Source organism: Prinia subflava, chromosome 8 (assembly GCF_021018805.1).
Source record: "Prinia subflava isolate CZ2003 ecotype Zambia chromosome 8, Cam_Psub_1.2, whole genome shotgun sequence".
Lineage (NCBI taxonomy): Eukaryota > Metazoa > Chordata > Aves > Passeriformes > Cisticolidae > Prinia > Prinia subflava.
In genome coordinates this window covers 17,437,163-17,458,479 of record NC_086254.1, presented here as the reverse complement: position 1 = coordinate 17,458,479, position 21,317 = coordinate 17,437,163, and the positions used below count along the sequence as shown (strand labels likewise).

Below are 21,317 nucleotides of genomic sequence, written 5' to 3'. Positions count from 1 at the left end.
TGTGCTCCTTGAAATCCTACTCGCTGCAAGCACTCTTGGCCTGAGCTGTGCCTGAGTTGTGTTTGTAAGATCATTTCTCATACGCCGCTGCCTGGGCTTGTAGAAAAGCTTTTCCAAATGACTGCAGAGCCTCGGGTGCGTCCTTTCAGGAAGGGATTGCTCGGCAAAGCCCCCGCAGGCTCCTCCTTTGACCTGACTGCTCTGTCAACCCCACGCTCCTTGGATGAAGAAACAGGGGATTGACCATGGGGGATGAATTCATGGATGCTCCCAATGAACACAGCTGTAAGTCACATTAGGTGCCAAAAACATCTTTATTAGCAAAGTGTACACTAAAACTCCAGAGAAAGAGATGCTCACAGTTTGACTACTCTCAAAGGGAGCTCGATACATTACTTGAGCTGGCAGCCTAGGACTATCACAGCATCTACCTGAGCGGCAAGGCGGCAGTGCTACGTGGGCTTCTCCTACGGGAATGCTGCGGAGTCTGCCGGGAGGAGGGGTGGGCAGGAGGAAGCACCTAGTGAACCTTTATCAAAAGAGAGAAGCTGGGAAGGAGGACTGGACACGGGGTGTCTGGGGCTTTTCAGCTTTCTGGGATTGTGCTTTTGAATTTTGTGCTTTATGCCCAGTCCAGTGCTGAGTTGGATTTACCTGGGGAGTTGTGGGATGCGTGTTGGGGTTTGCAAGGCGTGATCAGCCTTGCTGGAGAAGCCAGTGCCCTGGGACTCTTGCTGAAGCAGGCTGAGGTGGAAGGGGCTGTTGGCCTTTTACTTCTTAGTGGCAATCAAGTAGGAAAAGCTTCTGTCCTCTGTCCTTGTCCTGGGCTTGCCACCTGCAGTTTCCCCTGGACCACACCGTGGAGATCTCCCACATGGAGATCTCAGGTGACCACCCTTTCTGTAATACCTGCAGGCTCTGCTGGGCTGAGCCTTGTGCCAGCACAGTGGTCCCTGCTCCAGAGGTTTCCAGCACAGCAACCTTGCAGCCCAGAGCCGTAGATTTGCTCTCCTGTGGTCACTGTGGCTTGCTTGGCTTGTGCCCCTCTCGAGAGGAAGCCTTGGCAAGGAGGAGGTGGTGGGAACCACGTGGCCAAACCAGCTCAATGGTGGCTGTAAGAACTGTTCTAGGTTCACTCTAATGTGCAGATGAAATCTACTCTATGGGAACCGCTGGAAAACGTTGACCTTGGAAGCCAGCCACTCTATATTTCCTGTCACGGTGGCAGAAGATAGCTACAAATTAAACCCCTGAGCCAATGGCATTGTCCAATGTCTTACCCTTGCAGTCAAAATCAACATCAACTGACTGGGCTTGCAGTTGAGGTTCCTCTTGACTCGCCCCGCAGCCCCCACGTCTCTAACTCCCAGGAAGCACAGGGTCGGAGAGGTGTCTCTGAATGTCCTGGTGCTCGGAAGAGGCCTCCAAGTGCTCAGGGAGGGAAGGGAAACGAGAGCCCCGCAAGAGTCCCTGGGTATTTGGTGCCTTTTTGTGGGGAGGCTCTGGGTTCGGGAGAGGTGGGGAGTGGTGCTCCTGCTCGGAGTGGACAGTCATGGTTTTGTCGGATGACACAGACAGTTGCATCCCGCTTGACAAGGAGTCCCTGGATTCTAAGTGGAACTTTTCTACCTCCGTGTAGCTCGGGCTCTGGTGGGAAACAAGGAATTGTATGGGTTATGGTAAAAGCCAAACGAAGTAGCCACGCTCTCTCCTCATCAGGCTTCAAGCCCCAAAATGTTATTTTTCATTGGAGGAAGCCTCAGAGTAGAGGAACTCACTTCCTTCCCTATTGATGGGGCGACCTGGCAGTGTTGGGGATGGCAGCCGTGCCCCAAAACCAGTGATGCACTGGTCTGATTTGCTCCCAAATCAAGACCCCATGGCTTTGCTGGGACCCATGAGTGTTTGGCTGTTCCTTGCCTGGAGAGCGCCCAGGACTGGGGCAGGAGGACCCCGGTGGATGCTGAGCCAGGAGGAGTGACCTTACCTGCTCCTGTGTGGGCAGCTCCTGGTCCTGCAGAGGTGCACAGGGGGCGAGCGGCTCCAGGCTCCGCGGGGCGATGCCGAACATGGCCAGGCTGTGGGAGGTCGGCGAGATGGGGCTGTAGGCGGGCGGCACTTGGGACAGCTGGCGCTGCAGGAGCTGCAGGATTATGTTAATGTCTGACGACATCCTGGACTCCAGCCTGGGGACAGAGCAGCCCGGCGTTAGCACAGAGAACCCTTTTGCATCCCGCAGCTGGGCAGGGGAGGCACTGGGAGGAGGTAAAGATCCTGCTGCCCCAGGGCAGTGATGCTTTGCCTGCTGCTTGTTGGGGTTTTTAGAGAGCTTCAAACCAGCACTGCCAGAGAGAGATCAATCCTGCCATCTCTCTCCTGCCACACTCAATCATCCTCTGCCCAATTTTATGTGGAGCCAAACTGGGATCTGGAGCGGGGATTTGAAAAAAGCTAAAATTACCCTGGAGGGGGGAAAAAATTGCAATGGTTAGTTTTAATCTGGATCAATTCTCCAGGCCAGCTGCCTGTGCTGACAGATGGAGCAAGGCAGGTTAGTGCCAACCACTTTTAGCTCGGGAACAGAAGGAAACAAAAGTAGAAGTCTCTTCCTTCTGCCTTGTCCTTGACTGAAGTGAACAGCTCTGGCAGGAGTGGGCACAGCCCTGCTTGCAGGACACAGCCACAGCATCACTTACAGAGTGATCACGGGGCAGATCTGTCCCCCAGTGCTAGGATGGTGTACTGGAGAGACACCTAAACACAAGTGAGTGGTGAAATGAGCTCAACAAGAGCCCACAGTGTCAGCCCCTTATGTGGGTGCTGCCCAGGGACCTTAAACTTGCACCTCCAGTGTGGGGTCTTCCTTCTCCTTCAAAAATCACAGAATAATTTGGGTTGAAAAGGATCTTAAAGCTCACCCAGTTCCATCCCCAGCCATGGGCAGGGACACCTTCCATTAGAGCAGGTTGCTGCAAGCCCTGTCCAACCTGACCTGGAACGCTTCAGGGATGGGGCAGCCACAGATGCTCTGGGCAACCTGTGCCAGGCCCTCACCATGCTCACAGGGAAGGATTTTTTCCTAGTATCCAATCTAAATCTACTCTCTGTCAGTTTGAAAAATCTTGTATGTTTTCTTATTTAGAGGGCAATGATGGTCAGGAGGATCATTTGCTTGAGTAAGAGGATGCCTGGAAGTCTTTGCAGCAGGAGGTGACCTGCAAAGGGCTCCAATCATGCCTGTTGATGGTTTAATATCTGCAGTTGTGTTGAGTTTGGAAGCAAAGAGACAGATCTCAGGTGGCACTGTGGGATCTTAGCCACAGTGGGAGATCCTGGGGGTGGAGACAGATGGCAAGGGTGGTGGCACAGCAGCAGATAAGGGGCTGAGCTGCAGTCAGGGTCAGGATTTGCCCTTTGAGAAGCTGCTGCATCTGCAAAGCACTCCCACCCCCTCCCAAGAAATGCAGTGTCCCAGGGGTCAGGACTTGGCGTTGCTGCACACAAAGCCCACTGTGGCCACCTCTAGAAAGCAGAAGGTGATGGCCCAGAGTCCCCTAGGTCCTCTCCAACCCTGCCCACCTGCTGAGCTGGGCCTGCAGGAGCTCCAGCCTGGACTCGATCTGCCCTGGCCTGTAGTCACTGTGCAGGGGCACGTCCTGCGAGCTGTGCACCAGCGAGATGTGCTGCAAGGGCTCTGCAGGGTGGCTCGGCTGCCGGTCCTCCCAGAAGGTGAACATGTTGGGAATATCCAGGGGAGTGGCTGGAAGGAGAGGAGACATCTCAGCACTTCTGTCTTGCATCCTCCAGCCCCACGGGTATGGAGGTGCTTCAGGTTCTGTCACCTGACATACATGGAGAGTCATCACCAACATACACAGACAACCACCACCCAGACAAACATGAGTGGCACAGGAAGGACACAGCAGATCCAGCTGGGCACAAAAGACAGCAAAGACCCTTGGCCTTTGAGTGTGGCTCCCACAAATGCACATGAGCAGCTTGGACCTGCTCCAAGACAAGGCCACCATACCCAAGCGTCTCTCACCACCCTCCTGCCAGCTCTGCCTGCAGCCCTGGGTACCTGTGTAGGACTGGCTGCTCTCTGCCACCTGCTTGCCAACCTCCGTGTTGCTGGCGCTGGTGGTGATGAGGCTGAGCGAGGGCAGAGTAAAGTCATCCTTTTTGGGTGTGGGGAAAGGCTCAGCTTTCACAGGGCTGCCGGTCTTGGCCTCATCATCGCTGGCCTGGGAGCAGGGAGAGGTGCTGCTGCCCAGCTCGTCCCACTGGTCCTTACTCAGCGGGTCCTGTGGGTTGGTGAGCTCGGAGTAGGTGTGGTACTGCTCTGCATCAGAGATGCCGGTGTCTGGGTCTGTGGGACAGCACAACAGCTCAGTTTGGGGAGTACCACACGTGAAAGAAACAGCCCCCATTCCCTCAGGATGCCTGTAGGGCTGGGGCACCCCAAGGGGAGGGAGGAAGGCAGTCTGGGTGCCTGCGGCATGGTTTGCAGGGACAGAGGCACCAGCAATCTCTGCCCTGGGGCACCTGCCAGGGCAGTAATTAATAATGATCCCACTCTCCCACCCTGCAGGCCGGGCTCTGCCGAGGCAGTGGGACTCACCAGGCTTGCTGGGCTGGCAGAGGGAGTGCTTGCGCCGGCGAGCCCGGCGGTAGGTGCAGTCATACTCCTCGCTGAGGGGGGAGCGGGGAACGCTGTCTGCCTGAGGAAGGAGAGGGGCTGGTCACCAGGGAAAGGCTGCCAAGTCCCATCCATGCTTGCCATGGGGGCTACAGCCCTTTCCATGTCCTCTGAAAGTGAAGCTACCTCTGTGTCTTCACCACTGCCCTGTCCCACCCAGTGCCTCCTGGACTGGTTTCAGAGCTCAGAGGATTCCTGAGGCTGTCCTTGCTATTCTGAGACTGAGGTAAGGGTGTCAGGGCCGTGGGGAGGGAAGGAGCACCCTGAGAATGACAAGACATCCCAGAGTGGGACAGAACATGGAGGGAATTTGACTTTCTTTTCTATTTTTCAGGTCTCTGAAAAAAAAGTCAGGAAAGGATAAAGTTCAGTCAGACACTATAAAAGAGTCAAACTGCACTGGAAAAATGCTTCAAGCCTTTTGGGGATTGTAAACCTGATTATTTAAAAAGGAATTTTCAGATGAAGCTGCTACCCAATTCAATGAAGCCTGAGAATATTTCTGCTCATTTCTCTGAGCAGCCTCAAAACTTGTACAACCCATTTGCCAAGGCTGGAGCAGCCCTGTGGATAATTTACAAGTGCTGCAGAGCAGAGCACCACTGGCATGGCTTATTGTACCAGCTTTTCCAAAGAGCTCAGAAACATCCAGTAGACATGTCCTGCTGTGGGGGAATCATAACTCCCTGGAGAATGCCCTGTGGCTGTTGCACCTGCTGACATCCTTGCTTCAGCCCTCCCACTTGCCAAATTTAAGCATTGAGCACATTGCTCCCTGGGGCAGTCCTGGCACTCACATCTCGTAGGTTGAAGGTGATCTCTAAGTTGCTCCAGAAGTTGTCAGAGAAGGCTGGGTACATGTCCAAGACCTCCAGCAGGTCCTCGCGCTGGATCTTGTGCAGGTCACAGTAGGTCAGGGCTCTCACGTCGGCGTTGGACTTCCCTGGGCGGGCATAGAGGCTGATGGGCTCCCCAAAGATGTCGTTCTTCCCTGTATCAAGAGACAGCTCATCATGGACAAGTGGGCACCCACTACTGCTCCAGATATTCTGGTCCAGCACCCCTTACTTTGGGGCTCATGAATAAGAAAACCCGGCCCTGACTGCGTGTGCTGGGGATGACACTGTAAAAGCCATCACTGATGGTGACACCAAGCCAGGGAAAGGAGAATCCCTGGGAGATGCCAGGGAGAAGCCAGGGTCATCAGTGATAGCTGGAAACTCTTGAGCCATGCCCTGCTCTCCTCTCTCCCTTGCGGCTTCTCCCTGGCATCTCCCAGGGATCCTCCTTTCCCTGTCCACTGGCATGGGGTCCCGTCAGATGCTGAGGAAAAACCTTCCCTTCCCCAATATGTGGGGAAGTTCTTTACCTTCACCTGCCACCCTTTGTCCACTGCTCACTGCCCATGGCCATTTGCCCCTCGCCCCTCACCCCTCACAAAAGGAAGGACTTTTCACCTAAGATGGCCACCACAATGTCTTCCCGGAGGATCTCGATGGAACCCCGGGAGATGAAGTAGAGCGTGGTGAGGACATCTCCGTAGTGCACCAGGGTGTCTCCAGGCGGGGCATGAGTCGTCTTGAACTTCATGGCCAGGGCACGCAGGCAGCCTTTGCTGGCTCCCCGGAAGGCTTTGCAGTTCTGCAGCAGCGTGCGGTTCAGGTGCAGGCAGATGTCGGCCTGCAGGCAGTCGGGGAAGCCCTTCAGCACCTGTGGAGAGCCAGGGAGAGATGCCATCACACCACTGTCCCTGGGAGGGAACACTGTGACAGAACTGAGAGCTTGTCTGACATTCAGCATGAAACAATGGAGCCGAACAGGGAGACTGTGCGCCCAGAAAGCCAAAGGTGGGGACATTTTCCCATCCCTGGAACTGTTCAAGCCCCGACTGGATGGGGCTTGGAGCAACCTGGGCTAGTGGAAGATGTTCCTGCTGTAGGGAGGGGAACAGTTTGAGCTTTGAGGTCCCTTCCAACCCCAAACCATTCCGTGATTCTGTGATTTTGATGATCTTTTGATGCTCTTTTGGTGGATCCCTGCCTGCCTGCCTGCTGCTGGCTTTCACTGCTTGTAGCTGAGGACAACAGCACTCCTAAGCAATAAATAAAAGTAACCAGTTCAATCTGTTTATACCCACTGGTGGCATATCCCCTTTTTCATCTTTACACTCACTAATCTTGGATGAATGAGACCAGAAACTGGCACAAAGAGCACAAAAACCTTAATTAAACAGGACCTGCCTGAATGCCAAGAAGCAGCAGCACGGGAGAGTTGTGTGCACTGACAGCTAAATATACCTGTGCAAATACCTCATGTTGAACAAAAGCTGAATCTGAAGGTGACATCAAGGTAAAACTCACAATATGGAGAAAGCCGCTGCCACCAATGACTCACGGTGCTAAGGTGAAAACCACCTGGATTTGAGTTTTTTTGGAGAGTAGCATATGGCCCTGGGGTCCTCCTTGCTGTCCTCTTTGCTCACATCCCGCTGGTGGCTAAATCTGGAACAGCCATGCTGGGGCTGGTGAGCACGACTTGTTCGTGGCTTCATCATGATCTCCCATGCCAGCAGGAGTGTTTCCCTACTGGGAAATCAGGGGTGGATGAATTGATCAGGCTGTGGGGTGATTGATGAGATCACGCTGTGTCTCTGCAGCACCCAGCAGAACTGGTGCGAGCAGCGGCGTGGCTGAGCTGCAAGCTCAGCGCTCACAGGGGATTTGTGACCTGGGTTTGTACTAATCCAAGAGCACCTGTGCTTGGTAGGGTGCCATGGCACTGCTTCTCGTTATTGCCACTGATGTCCAGCCCAGGGTGTCTCCTCCACCGGAGAGGGTTAACCCAAAGCTCTTGCAGCAGCAAACCCCCAAATGCTGCCCACTTATTTCATGCGGCAGCAGCAACTTTAGAGGGAGATGCTGAATTCATACAAATCTGTGGTTCTGATGCTGCTCAGGACCAAATCTTAAGGAAAAGATGGGAATGAGTGGGTTGATAACCTGCCCAGGGCCAAGAGACCAGGAATACGAGGTCTCATCTCTCTCTTTTCTCATTCCTCTGCCTTGCTGCTGGCTGAGCCACCATGTCTGTGCGCTGAATTCCAGGCCCATGAGTCCAGTCCCCAGCCCAGAACACCTCGGCCGAGCCACATCCTCGTCCCTGCGGAGCCCCGGCCCTCCTGCCTGGCTCGGAGACACGGCGCCGCTCCAGCACAGCTCCGCCATTGATCCCCCCTCTGCTAACAAACAGCTGCCTCTCTGGGCTCTAATTAAAATGGATCGAGGTTTATTTAAATGCCCTCCTTTCCCTGCTGTGAGAGCAGGATGCACTTTGCTTAGCAACCGGTGGTGTGGAGAGGAGCTGGATCGATACCTGCTCCACTCCTGTGACACCAACAGACACCAGCCTGAAAGTGCTCAGTGCCAATAGGGACCCTGAACTCCCCACCAAACCTGTTCCCTGGCCAAGAAATGTGCTCATGACCCTGGAAAACCTTTGGGTAGATGTAAAGCAATGGGCAGAAAAAGGAGAGAAGGAGAAAGGGGGATGCAGGTGGTGGAGATGCAGGAGATGTATGGATAGAGTCTGTCTACAGCCTCCCAAGTCTCCTGCCTCTATCCTGATGAAAAAGATGGAAGTGGACCCAGATCTAGATGCAGGACAAAGTGCTGTGAGGACACAGGGCCTACCTGCCCGTACTCACCGCGTTCATGTCGATGCCATTGGTGTAGGACCAGGCATGCTGGAAATACTCCTCCAGGCGCTGGCGCAGTGGGTTGGGGATCTGGTGGAAGCGGATGAACTCCTTGACCCGCAGCATCTGCGTGTGGTAGCGTGCTGTGCCTGAGTAGAGGCGCTGGATGATGGCTGAGACGTTGCCAAAGATACTGGCGTACATCAGAGCTGAAACGAGAGGGCAGGACTCAGCAGGACATGGGGAGATGCATGGCCAGCTACACTGGACCTGGAACCAGCAGATTCCCAAAACCTGTATCTACCAGGACCTGAAAACCTGTATTTCTATCACCCCATCCATTTGTGTGTGTGGAACACAGGCAGAGGGAGATGCTCCAGCCTCCAAAGCAGGGATGGGGACAGCGGGACGTGCGCAGGCACTCACAGCCAATGAGCATGACACAGATGGAGAAGATCTTCTCGGAGTTGGTGTTGGGTGAAACATTGCCAAAGCCCACGCTGGTGAGGCTGCTGAAGGTGAAGTACAGGGCAGTGACGTATTTATCCTTGATGGACGGGCCAGAGGAGAGATCGCTGTCGTTGTAGCGCTTGCCGATCTGGTCACCCAGGTTGTCCAGCCAGCCGATCTTGTGCTCCATGTAGGGCCGCTCCACGTTGCCGATGGCGTACCAGATGCAGGCCAGCCAGTGGGCGATGAGGGCGAAGGTGCACATGAGCAGGAAGAGCACGGCCGCGCCGTACTCCGAGTACCGGTCCAGCTTCCGCGCCACGCGCACCAGCCGCAGCAGCCGGGCGGTCTTCAGGAGGCCAATGAGGGTGGTGGTCTGCGGGCGAGAGGTGAGAGAGCTCAGGGACAAGCAATGGATAAATATGGCATGTTCCAAAGGCGTATTACCAGCTGAGCCCTGCTTCCTTTGAAGAAGAAAAATGCATTTCTAGAGTGTGAATCACCTTGTCCTGGCAATGACCTCTGAGCTAGGTCAGATGAGTCACAGTACAGGAAGGGCAGTTTCCCTCTGCTGACCATAAAGGCAACAAGCTCTGGGATTAGAGGTGAGCAAGTGAGAAGAGCCAAGGCCAAGCCCATGGTTACTGATGGCTCCTCACCTTGCCAGCCACTGCTCCCAAAAGAGCTGCCTTTCACTCTCACATGTGGAGTCTCCAGGCAGTACAATAACCACAGGGTTATCCCACTGCCAACATTTTGAGTCTGGCAATGCACCCCCAAATTCACCCACACTGGAGTGTGGGCCCAGCCGTTAAGCTGAGCCCCCAGCCTGCTCTGCTGGTTCAGCCTCAGGAAGGGGAGTGGATCCACTCTTAACATTTAGAGTAGGGACTGCCTGGCCCTAAAAAACGAAATCCCAGGTCCCAGCTGCTTCAAAGCCTGTAAAGACAACCTTCTCCACCCTGTGACCAACTACCCCTCTCCCCATGGATCTGGTCATCCACCACTGACATCAAACCACCCACATCCCTTTCTTTCTCATACATCTCTCCCTATCCATCCACGAGCCCCCTCCTGTCTTGATAGACCTGGCTCTTACCTCATCAGAGCCAGAGCGGAAGATGAGCAGGTCGAAGGGGATGGCAGCCACCATGTCAATGAGGAACCACCCCTTGAAGTAGTGGATGGCGATCTTGCCAGGGTGGCTCACCACCTCATCGTTGATGTTGACGTAGGTGGTGCGGAAGTTGATGACAATGTCCACGATGAACATGATGTCCACGATGAGGTCAATGATGTTGAGTGGGTCACAGGAGTAGCTGCAGTCCCAGCGCTTCTCCTCCACCTGCTCCTCGTTGAGCAGGAAGGCGGCTGAGTAGGGCGTGAAGACGGCTGTGTAGATGACCAGCAGGAGGATGAGCCAGTCCCACACGGCCTTGAAGGGGCTGTAGTGCAGGATGGTCCATCGGTGGATGCGTGGCGCCTGCAGCTTGTACTCGGGAAGGACATCAGCGCCCAGGGACAGCACCTGCCAGAAGAGGGGTGTGAGAAGGATGGGAGACTGGGAGAGAGGCTGGATAATGCCAGGAGCCAGGCAAGGGACTTCTTCCATGTGCTGGTAGAGCATTGAGGAGCACACAATGGTTTCCTACACCTTTTTCACCTTTGTTGGCTGCATACGTGTTTGCCCAGTTGCCCACTGGCTCACACCAAGGTCTTTGTCTGTCTCTGATGGTCATAGCACCCTTGGGGCAGCTTCTTACCTGCTTTATGTCCCTCTGACCCAGCAGAGAGGAAAGTGCTTGCTGCTCTGCCTCCTTCTGCCCTCAGCTCTGTGCCACCTGCTCGGGGGCTGCTGGATGTCCCTGGCACAGGGCTATGGGCTGGGCAGCTTGGAGATGCCATCCCATGGCTGTGCCACCCGAGGGTGACAGCATGTTAGGCATCCTGCAAGCCTTGCACTATGCCTTTCTTGGCAATAGCAAGTATCTTCCCCTGGGTGTCCTTCTGGCACAGTTGTCCTCCAAGCAGAGGGATAGCTTGGGCCACCTGCAGCAAAGCTTCAGGCAATGCACATTTCCCGTCTCACCTGTGGCCACCAATGTGCAAACACCATCTCAAGTGGTGACATGGTGCAAGCACCCTCCCATGCTGTCATGTGTCCCCACGGCTCTCTGCTTTCATGGGGACACTCCACAGCACAGTGAGTTCCACACACACCAAGGCCTGGCCCAGCTCCCCCTCCAGGACCAGTGCCAGCTCCTGATGGCTCTAAAACCACTGTGGGGATATAACACAAGGCACTTGGTACAGGAGGGGTGGGGCTGCCCTGCTTTGGGTGCTGAGGGGTGGTGGCTTGAAGGGGCTTATTTGGAGCTGGGGACAGCTGGATCCCCTTTCTGCCCCTGCTGCTTTGTTGTCCCCCTGTGTCCCTGTGGTGCTGGGACCAGTGCCAGTTGCAGAGGAGGGTGAGGGGCATCTCAATTCTCTCTCCTGACACTGAGCCCCCAGCTAAAAGGCAGCTTTTTGCTGGGCTGCAAAGGAGAGGAGAGAGGTGAGAGGAAAGAGGAGAGAGGAGAGAGGAAAGAGGAGAGAGGAGAGAGGAAAGAGGAGGGAGGAGAGAGGAGAAGAGAGGAGAAAGGAGGCTCCACTAATCCCAAGGCAACAGTGACGAGCATCACCATGGCTCTGGCAACAGATCTGGAAGAAGGGTCTGATCCTTCCTGCTCTGACAGCTGTCCTGTTCAAGGTTTTGTAGCCTCATCCCACAACAAGCAGCCGCTCCCACTTCCCAGAGCGCCAGGACACAGGAGGGTCCCGTGCCCCAGAGGTGCCCCCTGCTCCTACCTGCCTGCAGCTGGCCCTGCGCCCCAGGCGGCAGCTGACCCTCGGAGTCCGGGTGTCCACCATGGGGGCCGCCAGCCCCGCACGCCCCGGCAGCGTCCGGCACGGCGGGCGCAGCGCTCGGGCCGTGGCATCGCCCACGCAGGCACGCAGGCACTCGGCCAGGCGGGTGGGAGACATGCGGCTGCGAAGGGCACTCGGGAGCCCGGCGCGGGTTAATCAAACCCGGTCGATGCCGGGGCCCCGTGGGGACAGGAGCGCCAATGGAGCGGCGGGAGCCGTCGACGTCGTTGGTGGACGGGGAGGGGAGGGCTTGGAAAAAGTGACCCAAACACAATCGTTGTGGAGGGAGTGAGGCACCCCTCAGCTGGGCTTGGGGACTGGTTCCTGTGGGGACGGTGGGGAAGGGAACAAGGCAACCTTGACAAAACGCTGGATCCCAAACTAAGATGCACGTAGAAAACCTAAGATGGGTTCCTTCACCTTGTGTCTGGGAAAACCAGCAATGCTGCCACCATCAGCAGCTGAATGCTTGTTCTGCCTGGCTGGAGGCAGCTCTGTGGGGCCAGTCCTGAATTTGGGCCACCAAATACTGTTCCCTATGCTGAGGCACCTGTGCTGCCTTTTGTCCCTATTCCTGGCACCTAGCTCTTGTGGCAGAAGCAAAAACAGGTAAACCTCTCTTGCTTTCCAGGCAGGAATGAATAAAAAGCCACAGCCCCAAATATCTGAGGCACAAAAGGGTAAAGAAACAACCCCCAGAAGAGCATCCAAACCAACACAGAGTTAGGGAGCAGCTGCAGCCTTGTTCCTCTCTGCCCCTAAGGGATGGGTGGCCTGGGTGGCCCTGGGAGTCTCTGAAGGTGGCAGTGCCAGTGTTGCCCACGGTGATCCTCCTGGGTGCCCCTTCCTTTCGTCCCCCTCCTCCTGCACTTACCGGCTTTAGCTCATGGTGTGGGGTGCGGGGTGCTGGCAGCGAGCGAGGGAGTGCAGAAAGGAGACGGAGGAGTAGGAGGGAGCAGGGTGTGTGTGGGCTGTGGGTGACAGATGGGGGAGGCTCCTGTGACCCTGGCTAACCCAGGCCATTGTTTGTGCCCTGTGGTGCCCGGCACTGTCACCTTCCCAGCTGTCCCTGAGTGTCACTTGCCTGGTGCTGGGGATAAAGGGACTGAGCTGAGGTGGGGGCCACTCCAGAATCACCAGGAGAGCCTCAAGCACCAGTGGCTGGGCAGGATCAGGCCCATGGTGCTGGCTGGCAGTGACCCAGTGTCACTGATACAGCTCATCGCCCCCATCCCTGTCCCCAGCACTCTCCTGCCCAGCGGGGCAGATGGGGGGACTGGGACAAATGCCACCTGCAGGCAGGACCCCAGCCTGGTGACACCAACCCCACAGCATCCCCACGTGCCTCCAGCTGTGTTCCAGAGCCACAGCCCTGTGAGGCTGAGCCTGAGACCTTCATTGCACTTGTGGCCTGCCCTCACAGCTCACTGCAGGGCCAGTCCATCCCAAGCAGCCCCTGTCTCCACTCCCTGCCCCCCCACTGGTATTTTTAGACGAGGTGTCTCGCCGCTGTCTCTGCCTCATCTTGAATTATTTAGCAGCCAGGAGCAGGGAGCTGTGGCTTGGGCAGGAGGTGTGGGGGACACTGGGGTGAGGACAGGCAGGTCCTCCCTGGGAGGGGGAGATGCAGCAGGGGGGAGAAGTCCATCCTGTCCTGTCCCATCCCATCCCATCTGGAGAGTGAAAGGGAAGATTGACCTCTGTGGGTGCTGCACTGCAGGGCCCTGCAGCCACCACCCGCCAGCCCTGATCCCATCACGCCACAACCAGCTACTGACCCCACACTCAGTGGCCAACACCACTGTGACAGTCACCCCAGCATGAGCATTGATCTCTGGTGTGTTCCTTGTGATGGCACCGGGGCATGGAGGCTGCTCACCGTCCCACCGGGGAGTTCAGGGACTGATCCCAGGTCACTGGTCAGCCGCAGATTAGAGGGACTAATGATGGGGACAAGCCAGGGGTAAAACAAGCGTAAGAACTGTTCATGATGTGTGAAGTGGGGAGCCCAGCCCCTGTGCATGGAGGCTGTGAAGTTAAAGGTTTGCTAGCACTGAGACAGAAGGAGAATCCTGCATAGCACCCCACACTGATGGAGCAAACTCCCAAGCCTGGAGGCTTTTCTGGGGTCAGATGACTGCATTTTCATTAAAATTAGCCTGTGCTGCTGCTGGCAACAATGGGAGATGCCCTTAGATGTAGTTCATACATTGAGTCTCTCCCGTGCCTCAGTTTCCCCACAGCTTGAAAAGCTCCTTACTCGGGATTGTGGGATACTTCAGCATCTTTCACGCCCTCTGACATCCCCATGGGATGAGCTATTCCAGGCGCGTCCCTTTGGGTGACAGTGCCTAAGTGTCGCCTGCAGTGAGGGGCGGTGCCACACGTGTTGGTGACAGTGCAGTGCCACCTGCTGTCTCCCAGGGGATGCTGTGGCCCTCGGCGTGCTGACACCGGGCCGGGTCCTTGGCTGGGCACCTCGGGGCCAGTGGTGCCCCAGGGATTCCATTTGCAGCGCTGGGGGACAGGAACAATAGCCAGAGCTTCCCCCAAAGGAAGCCACATGTACACACAAACATGCAAACGCTTGTCCCCTTCAAGGCCACCATCACAAGCAGGTCATGCTGGTGTTTGCCCAGCCACAAATTACCAGAAATACTCACTTAGGGGACTAAAACAAGAATTTCAGCCATTCAGAGGAAGGCATAACCAAACACAGGGTTACTGACATTTCCTGGGGTGGAATCTCCAGGTTTCACTGCTTCTCTCCTCCCAAAGCCACCAGAGTACTTGTGACTGTCCCCCAGCAGCAACACCAGCACTCCATCTCTGCCTTGGTGGCATCTCATGCCCACATACCTGTGTGACCTTCTCGGTGACGTTCTGGGTGCGCTCCATCACCTTGTGGGGAGCAATTATCTCGATCTCTGTGGTGGAGCCTGAGCGGTGCTTCTCCAGGTTGAACTCCACGAAGTTGAGCGTGAACTGGGGGATCTGGCTGATGGTCCGGTACTTCATGAGGTCCGAGTCCGAGGTGGAGTTTGGGGGGTTGGGTTTGACATGGGAAGCCTCTGAAAGAGGATGGAGAGGAGCATTGAGAAGGGCAGTGTGAGCAGGAACAGATCCCCAGAGCCCTGACCCCGGGTAGGACCTCCAGGAGCTGGGGAACACCACAAAGTGCCACAAAAAGGTGCCAAAGTCTGCTTGGCCATAGAGGCTTGACTTCTTCAGGCTGGCTCAGAAGTGGGATGTCCAACCTGAGATGCCTGAGAGAGGGCTGTTTTTCTCACACATCACCCATCTTTTCACCATGAAACCTCCTTCAAGGGGCTCAGACCAGCTGCCAAAACACAGAGACACTTGGTGTCCTTTGCTACCCCTGACTACTGTAGTGGGCTGGGGACCAACCCACTGAGATTCACCAGGGAGAGATGCCAAAACTGGCATGAAAACAGACAAGGGAGGTCGTACTCATCCACCCTTGCCTGCTTTAGCCTGACAAACATAGCTCCTGAGCTGCTGTCTTGGATTTTGGCCACCGAACTGAACCAGGAGCTGGATGATATTCTCACTCAGAGGTATTCTCCACCCCAGCTCCAGGTAGAGAGGTCAGAGCTTTCACCAGAAGAAGAGCAGTAGTGGGGGTGGATCCTGATATTTCTCCCTGGGGATCTGCCTCTGGGTCACCCCAGTGCAGAGCCAGGGAGGAAGCTGTATAGGTGGTCATTTCGTGGTCAGGCTTTTGGCAGCGTGTTGTCCGGAATGGGAGCCTGTACCCAGACCAGGGCTCCAGGAAGATCCCCAGGCTGTACTCAGTGTGTACCAACCTTTCCATCTCCTACAGGCAGGGCAAGATGTATTTTCATTTTTTTACCCCTTCTAACCCTTGCACTCCGACATTGACCCAAGTGGTGGTGTGGGCAGGAGGTGTCTGAAGACACTGTGAAGGTGCTGCCACCCTTCTTCCTGCTCATTCCCCTTCCCTCCCTCTCCGCTGTGTCTCCTCCTGGTCTTCTCCCCAAGAAGAAGTGACCTGTGACTATTGGAGGATCATGAACCCTCAGCCCATTTTTACAAGCCAGAATTGGAGAGATTCCACAGACCAATCTCTCTCATCCCCAGCTGAGAGGCTTCTCTTTGCTGACCTTCATCTAATTTGTCATCATCACTCTCATGAGAACCAGAGGTCTGGATGTGGATAGCATGGTGAAGGCTCATTCCTTCCAGCCCTTCAGAGGGGCCTGGCTGGTGTCTCACTCACCTCCAACACATGAACACACTGCACATGCCTGCAGACCCCTTCCCTCCCTCCAGGGAAGGTGGGGTGGCATCGGGACACCCCTCGTGTGGGGCAGCCAAATGCAGCCTCACAAGGTCTCATATCTCACACACAAACCACGGATGGCTCTACCTACAGAGCAGGACCTGCCTCTGCAGGGAATCACACAGAGACCAGTGGGCTTTGGGGAGAAGACCCAGGCAATCTCCACTTTGCAGAGGGAACAGAGACCGAGACCTCCCCCCCGAGATGTGCTGAGGCCATGGCCAGAACCCTGACTCCCGCAGTAGAACCGACAGCTCCGGGGTTTTCCCTACCTGAGTTTGCCCTCCTTTCCCTGAATTTTCTCTGGAACTCAGACCTCGCAGCCTCAAAGTTGTCCAAGGAGGAGACCCTGCGGAGGCTGTGGAAGCTGCCCCCAGGGCGAGACCGAAAGAAACCCCATGCAGGGTACGACCCTCCTGGGCCCAGCACGGGAGGCTCTTGTTTCGGGGACGAGTGTTGTAGGGTGGGGTCGGCCTCCAGGCTTGGCCTCCGCTCCTTTTCCAGGAGGGATTCAGTCTCTGACTGCATACAGTTTTCCTTGGGCGATGTCTTCAAGTCCCTCAAAATCAGGGAGTCACCACCAGGCTTTAAGACAGCCAGGAGAAAGCGTTGTATTAGAAGGAGTCCCCGCGTGCTGGGGGGGAAGGTGAGGGAGCCAGGGTAGGTAAGAGGAGAGGCAGAGGGCTGGGAAGCACTGCAGTTCCTGAGGTCATCTCCAACCTGGACCAGGGCCTGCTTTGGAGTGGGGCGACCGAGTCCCTGAGGACTTGGCTGCTCCTACCTCCTGCCACCTCCCACCGGAGGCTGGGCGGCCGCAGGGAGGTTTGCAAGGCGATGCTGCACAGCTGGAAAGCAGGTGGGAGCAAGAGAGGAGGAGACCTAGGGACAGGCTTGCCTGCAGTACCTGCTGTGCCATGCGTTTTTCTGAGATGTCCCTATGTCCCACCACTGGGGCTGCCCTTCCCTCACCTGCTGCAAGAGCTCAGGCCATCACTGAGGGCCAGTGCCCAGGCCCTGTGCTGGTGTTTATGGGAGAGGATGTGCTCTGCACCAGGAAGCACTGCAGGAGCTGCTGGGTTTGCAAATTTGGCCATATTGGTCCTCTTTCTCCTACAGCCACCGTTAACCAAGGCTAAACCTTTTTCCCTGGAGACCTGAAGAATTTCCAGACTTTAATTTTTGCAATGGGGTGTGCAAAGCAACCACCTTCTGGAGCAGAAACCTGTGAGACTATTCCCCTCCAGTAATAGCCACAGGAGGGACCGTGGCACTTCTCCACGCCCTAAGGCCCTTAGGGCAGGTTTTAGGATGGGGTGCCTGGAGAGGCTGGCTGCTGGCTGGCCCTGCACCTGCAGGGCTGTGCCGACTTGACCAAGCTCCGGCAACATGGTGGCTCATCAGGTTGTCCTAAATGCACATTTTCCATGTGTGTGCCCTGAAACACTGCAGTGGCCTGTGCAGTTCCAGCCTGGGGGTACTCAGAGCTTTTAGCCGTGCTGCTGCCTATAGGAATGATGTACCCAAAGCATCTGATAACCCTACACACATCTTCAAGTTACCATAAGCACAACCTCTGGGAAGACAGGCACCTTTCACCTCAATACATCTAGGTTTGGAGAAGCAGATTTATCCAGGCTGCCTGGATACACCCCTAACAGCAACACTCTGCCACCTGGGGATGCCTCAGCAGAGCAGAAGCCTCCTGCTCACAGCCTTGAGCTGCAGCATTTCAGAAAACAACAGGCCTTTGACTGGAGGTACCCTGAGTACTACTGACAGTCAGGAAGACACCAAGAACAGCAATCTCTAAACAGGCCCACCAACAGTTTTTCAAGCTTGGTGACAGCATCACCCTCCATCAGTCAGGGAAGTACAGTCTTTGGATGGCTGAGAAGCTGGACCTGCCTGTGCTGCCTGGTCCCTGCCAGGAAAACACAGGGAAACGAGCCTGCCAGTCCCTGCTCAGAGCACACCTGCTCCATGCTCCTACAGCCACCAGCACGTCCCTCCTCGAGGCGGAGACAACTCCCTGGAGCTCCACCACCCTGGACAACGTGCAGGATGGAGCCAGACCTTCCTCCCCACTCTGGCACGTATCCCACGCCCCCCACGAGCCGTGGAATGTGCAGAGCAGTACCGTGGAGCTCAGCCCAGCCGCCAAAGCCCCGCGCTGGCTGCCAGCCCTGACCGCGCTCCGCACCGACCCCGCGCCGGGGATGGCCCGAGCCACAGCAGCCAAGGGGAGTGGGTGGGGTGGGGACAGCGAGGAGCAGCGCCGGGGCCTGGCCTGAGGTGTGTGCTTGTATCAGACAAAGGCTACGGTTACCTTTCCATAGTCAATGGCTACTCCATCAAACTCACTGGTGGGCAGAGATTTCCGCTGGATTTTGAGTCGCCGCAGGGACGGGAGACTAAACTTCAAACTCCTACCTTCACCTTGTTAAAAAGAAAAACAAAACACAAGAGAGAGAGATGTGACCTAGCTGCGTGTGATGGCTGGAGAGGGGCGGGACAGGGGAGGAGCTATGGAGACTTTTGGGTGGCTTTGGGGGATGCACATGCTGTGTGGCCCTTTCTCCTACAAAGCACTTGCTATTCCCATGCCATCACATCCTCATGTGCTCAAGGCAGAGCCTAACCTGGCAGCCTGACCTCTCCTCTGAGCTGGAGAAGAGTTCCCTACAACTGCAGATGTGAGACAGGAAAGGTGCAGAGCATCCCTAAGCCAATTAAACAGGTTAAAGCCACTTAAGGGATTTGGACTTGGAGGAAATCGAGCCTCTAAATCTCCTTGGTGGAACTTTAGGGAAAAAAACCCCCACACAATAGAGATGGTAATTTAGAAAGGCGTTGAAAGAAACGTAGTTCTAGCAATTTTGTTCCTGGATTTGTTTTGGATTTTCAGTGAGGGAATTTGGACCACATAGGTCCCTTCCAGCCATCACAGGGGTCCAGGAGACCACCTCACTGGGGACTGGGGCTGAGACAAGGGCAGCCAGGGCTGCTAGGAGCTCTGAGAGAGGTGCAGGAGAGGAAGAGCCTAGATGTGGAGAGGGCCCAATGTCCCTGGTTGTGACACTCAATGCAAAGTCCCTTGTCCTCTTCTAGAGGACACCATGGTCACTTGTTACTGCAGAGTTTGTGTGAGCAGCTAGGTTCACACCCTCGGGGCCTGGATCAGCCCTCAAGCTCATCCAGCAGCACCAGCTGTGCTCCCTAACTGCATGAAAGGTGGCCTAAATCCTGGGGTGCCTGGGATGTGGCATGAGCTCCACAAAGACACTGTCCCCTGGAAAAATGCAGCACGCTGAGAGCTCTTTGGTTTTGGCAAGATTAACTTCCCTCATCCAGCCCCAAAACACCACCGAGCTGCTTGGGCAGGGTCCCAGCCTGCCCAGCTGCCCAGAAATGCCCCTGCCCATGGGGTACCACACGAGCTCCCTCTGCTCAACCCATCCCCACTGCCCAGAGCAGCTTTTCAGCTGGAAGAAGCAAGGCATCCAACTTTCCCTGCAAACCAATGAGCTGGTGACCAGCAATGCAGCCACCTGTGGCTATGCAATTAAAGACTGGGTCAGAAAACCTGCACACAAGAGCCCGATCTGGACTGGCACCAGCAGCTCTGGCCTTTCCACACTCCCTGCCACCAGAGTGGGAAACCCAGGAAACACCCCTTGGGATGCACAACATAACATCCAAAGCGCAGGGAAGTGACAGGTACTCTTAATTTGATTGTCTTCTGCCAAAGGTGTGTCTTTGGGTGGGATGGGGTATGGGTGCATCATATGCTGAGATATTCTGAGAGCTGGTGAGGCTGCAAAGCAACCCTGGTGCTGGAATTTAGAATTTCCTCAGCAGGTCATGTGTAGAGGGTAGCTGGTACTAACGCAATCCATCAAAAATATGAATCTCATCACTTCACAGACCTACAAACACATGCACAGTGATCTGTCCATCCACACACACACATCCACGAGCCCCTGTGTGCATGTCTGACCTGAGCACATATAAACCCATATAAACCCTGCTGCCAGGTACCTACTGCCACACACAGACACCTCATATCCAGGATATAGATATGCACTGCATGAGAATGCAACGAGACACACACTCCAGTTCCATGGGCTGTTGTCCCCATTATTCCCTGATGTGGCCCTGGCTCTGATCCTGGTCCTGCTGTGCCGCCCCATGTGCTGTCGGGACAGACACATGTTGGTCCCACAGCTTTATTTTGAGGCCGGCCCAAACAGCACCCTAGGGAATGTCATCCTGAAGGCAGATGTGGGATTGTTTCCCTGACTCAAGTAGAGGTGACCAGCACTGGGGGCTGTATGAAAGGAGATTTAGAAGTTACAGCTCTTTGTCAGGTCTAACATCTGCATCCCTGAATATCCACATCCCCTCCAGAGCCTCACCACAGCTTCCCTTTGATTCAGTCTTCCCAAAAAAGGGAATTTGAATTTTCCGCTGTCTCCAAAACCCTGGAATGAGCCTAGGAGAGCAGGGAATAGCCTGAAGCTGGGGCAGGCTGAGCAGTTGAAGTGCAGCCATCCTTGTGCCATTCGCCTGCAGTGACCTCCCCACAGCACAGCCATGCTGTTGGTGACACCAAATGTCCCCTGGCGCTCCTGGTGACCCTGCACACAGGTCCTGCCCCACACCAGCACCTCCAGCCAAAGCCAGTGTTAAATATGGAAAAGACCCAGCAATGGGGGGCATTCACTGAGGGAACTCCACGGCTCCACTCACAGCGAGACTTCCCTCGAAAGGCACCATCCCTTGCAGGAGTCAGGCCCCAGCACTGTTCCCCAGGGTCTCTGGGGTTTTGGGAAGTGTGTGAAGGCAGCTGCAGACACAAGGGGAGCACAGCTGGCTCGAACAGCCTCTTCCCATCCAGCTGGGGTTTGGCTGGAGCAGTCCCTGAGCAGGCAGAGCTGCGGCTGTGCAAAGACACAAATCCCTTCCCGTGCAGGATCCTGCCCAGACACAGGTGCATCCTTCAGTCCTCCTGTGCTCCCAAGCAAGCCATGGCTGAGGGTGCTGTGCTGCTCTCCTAGGTCCCCCCACACACCCACCTTTGTTCCAGGTCTTGGACAGGCGCTGGTGCAGGCTCCGCCCGGTGCTCTTGGCGATCAGCTGTGCCAGGTCCTCGAAGTTGAGGATGAACATGATGACCACGCCTTCCTCGTTCTTCACAGGCACCACATCCACCAGGCAGCGGAAACACGACGCTGCCGAGCAGA

The 21,317-nt window shown here is 55.7% G+C and overlaps 1 protein-coding gene across 1 annotated transcript in view; it reads right to left on the bottom strand.

Annotated features, from left to right (window-relative positions):
• Positions 1-310: 310 nt before the first annotated feature.
• Positions 311-21,317, bottom strand: part of KCNH6 (potassium voltage-gated channel subfamily H member 6) — a 32,883-nt gene continuing 11,876 nt past the window's right edge. Inside the window, exons 3-16 of the mRNA XM_063404969.1 lie at positions 21,150-21,305; positions 18,401-18,510; positions 16,347-16,659; positions 14,610-14,821; positions 9,943-10,371; positions 8,820-9,219; positions 8,403-8,602; positions 6,157-6,409; positions 5,497-5,690; positions 4,622-4,721; positions 4,082-4,369; positions 3,580-3,760; positions 1,988-2,186; positions 311-1,647 (exon numbers count right to left, since the gene is read on the bottom strand). Of these exons, the coding sequence (XP_063261039.1) occupies positions 1,360-1,647; positions 1,988-2,186; positions 3,580-3,760; positions 4,082-4,369; positions 4,622-4,721; positions 5,497-5,690; positions 6,157-6,409; positions 8,403-8,602; positions 8,820-9,219; positions 9,943-10,371; positions 14,610-14,821; positions 16,347-16,659; positions 18,401-18,510; positions 21,150-21,305 (3,323 nt within the window). The 3' untranslated portion in view covers positions 311-1,359. The remainder of the gene's footprint in view (positions 1,648-1,987; positions 2,187-3,579; positions 3,761-4,081; positions 4,370-4,621; positions 4,722-5,496; positions 5,691-6,156; positions 6,410-8,402; positions 8,603-8,819; positions 9,220-9,942; positions 10,372-14,609; positions 14,822-16,346; positions 16,660-18,400; positions 18,511-21,149; positions 21,306-21,317) is intronic.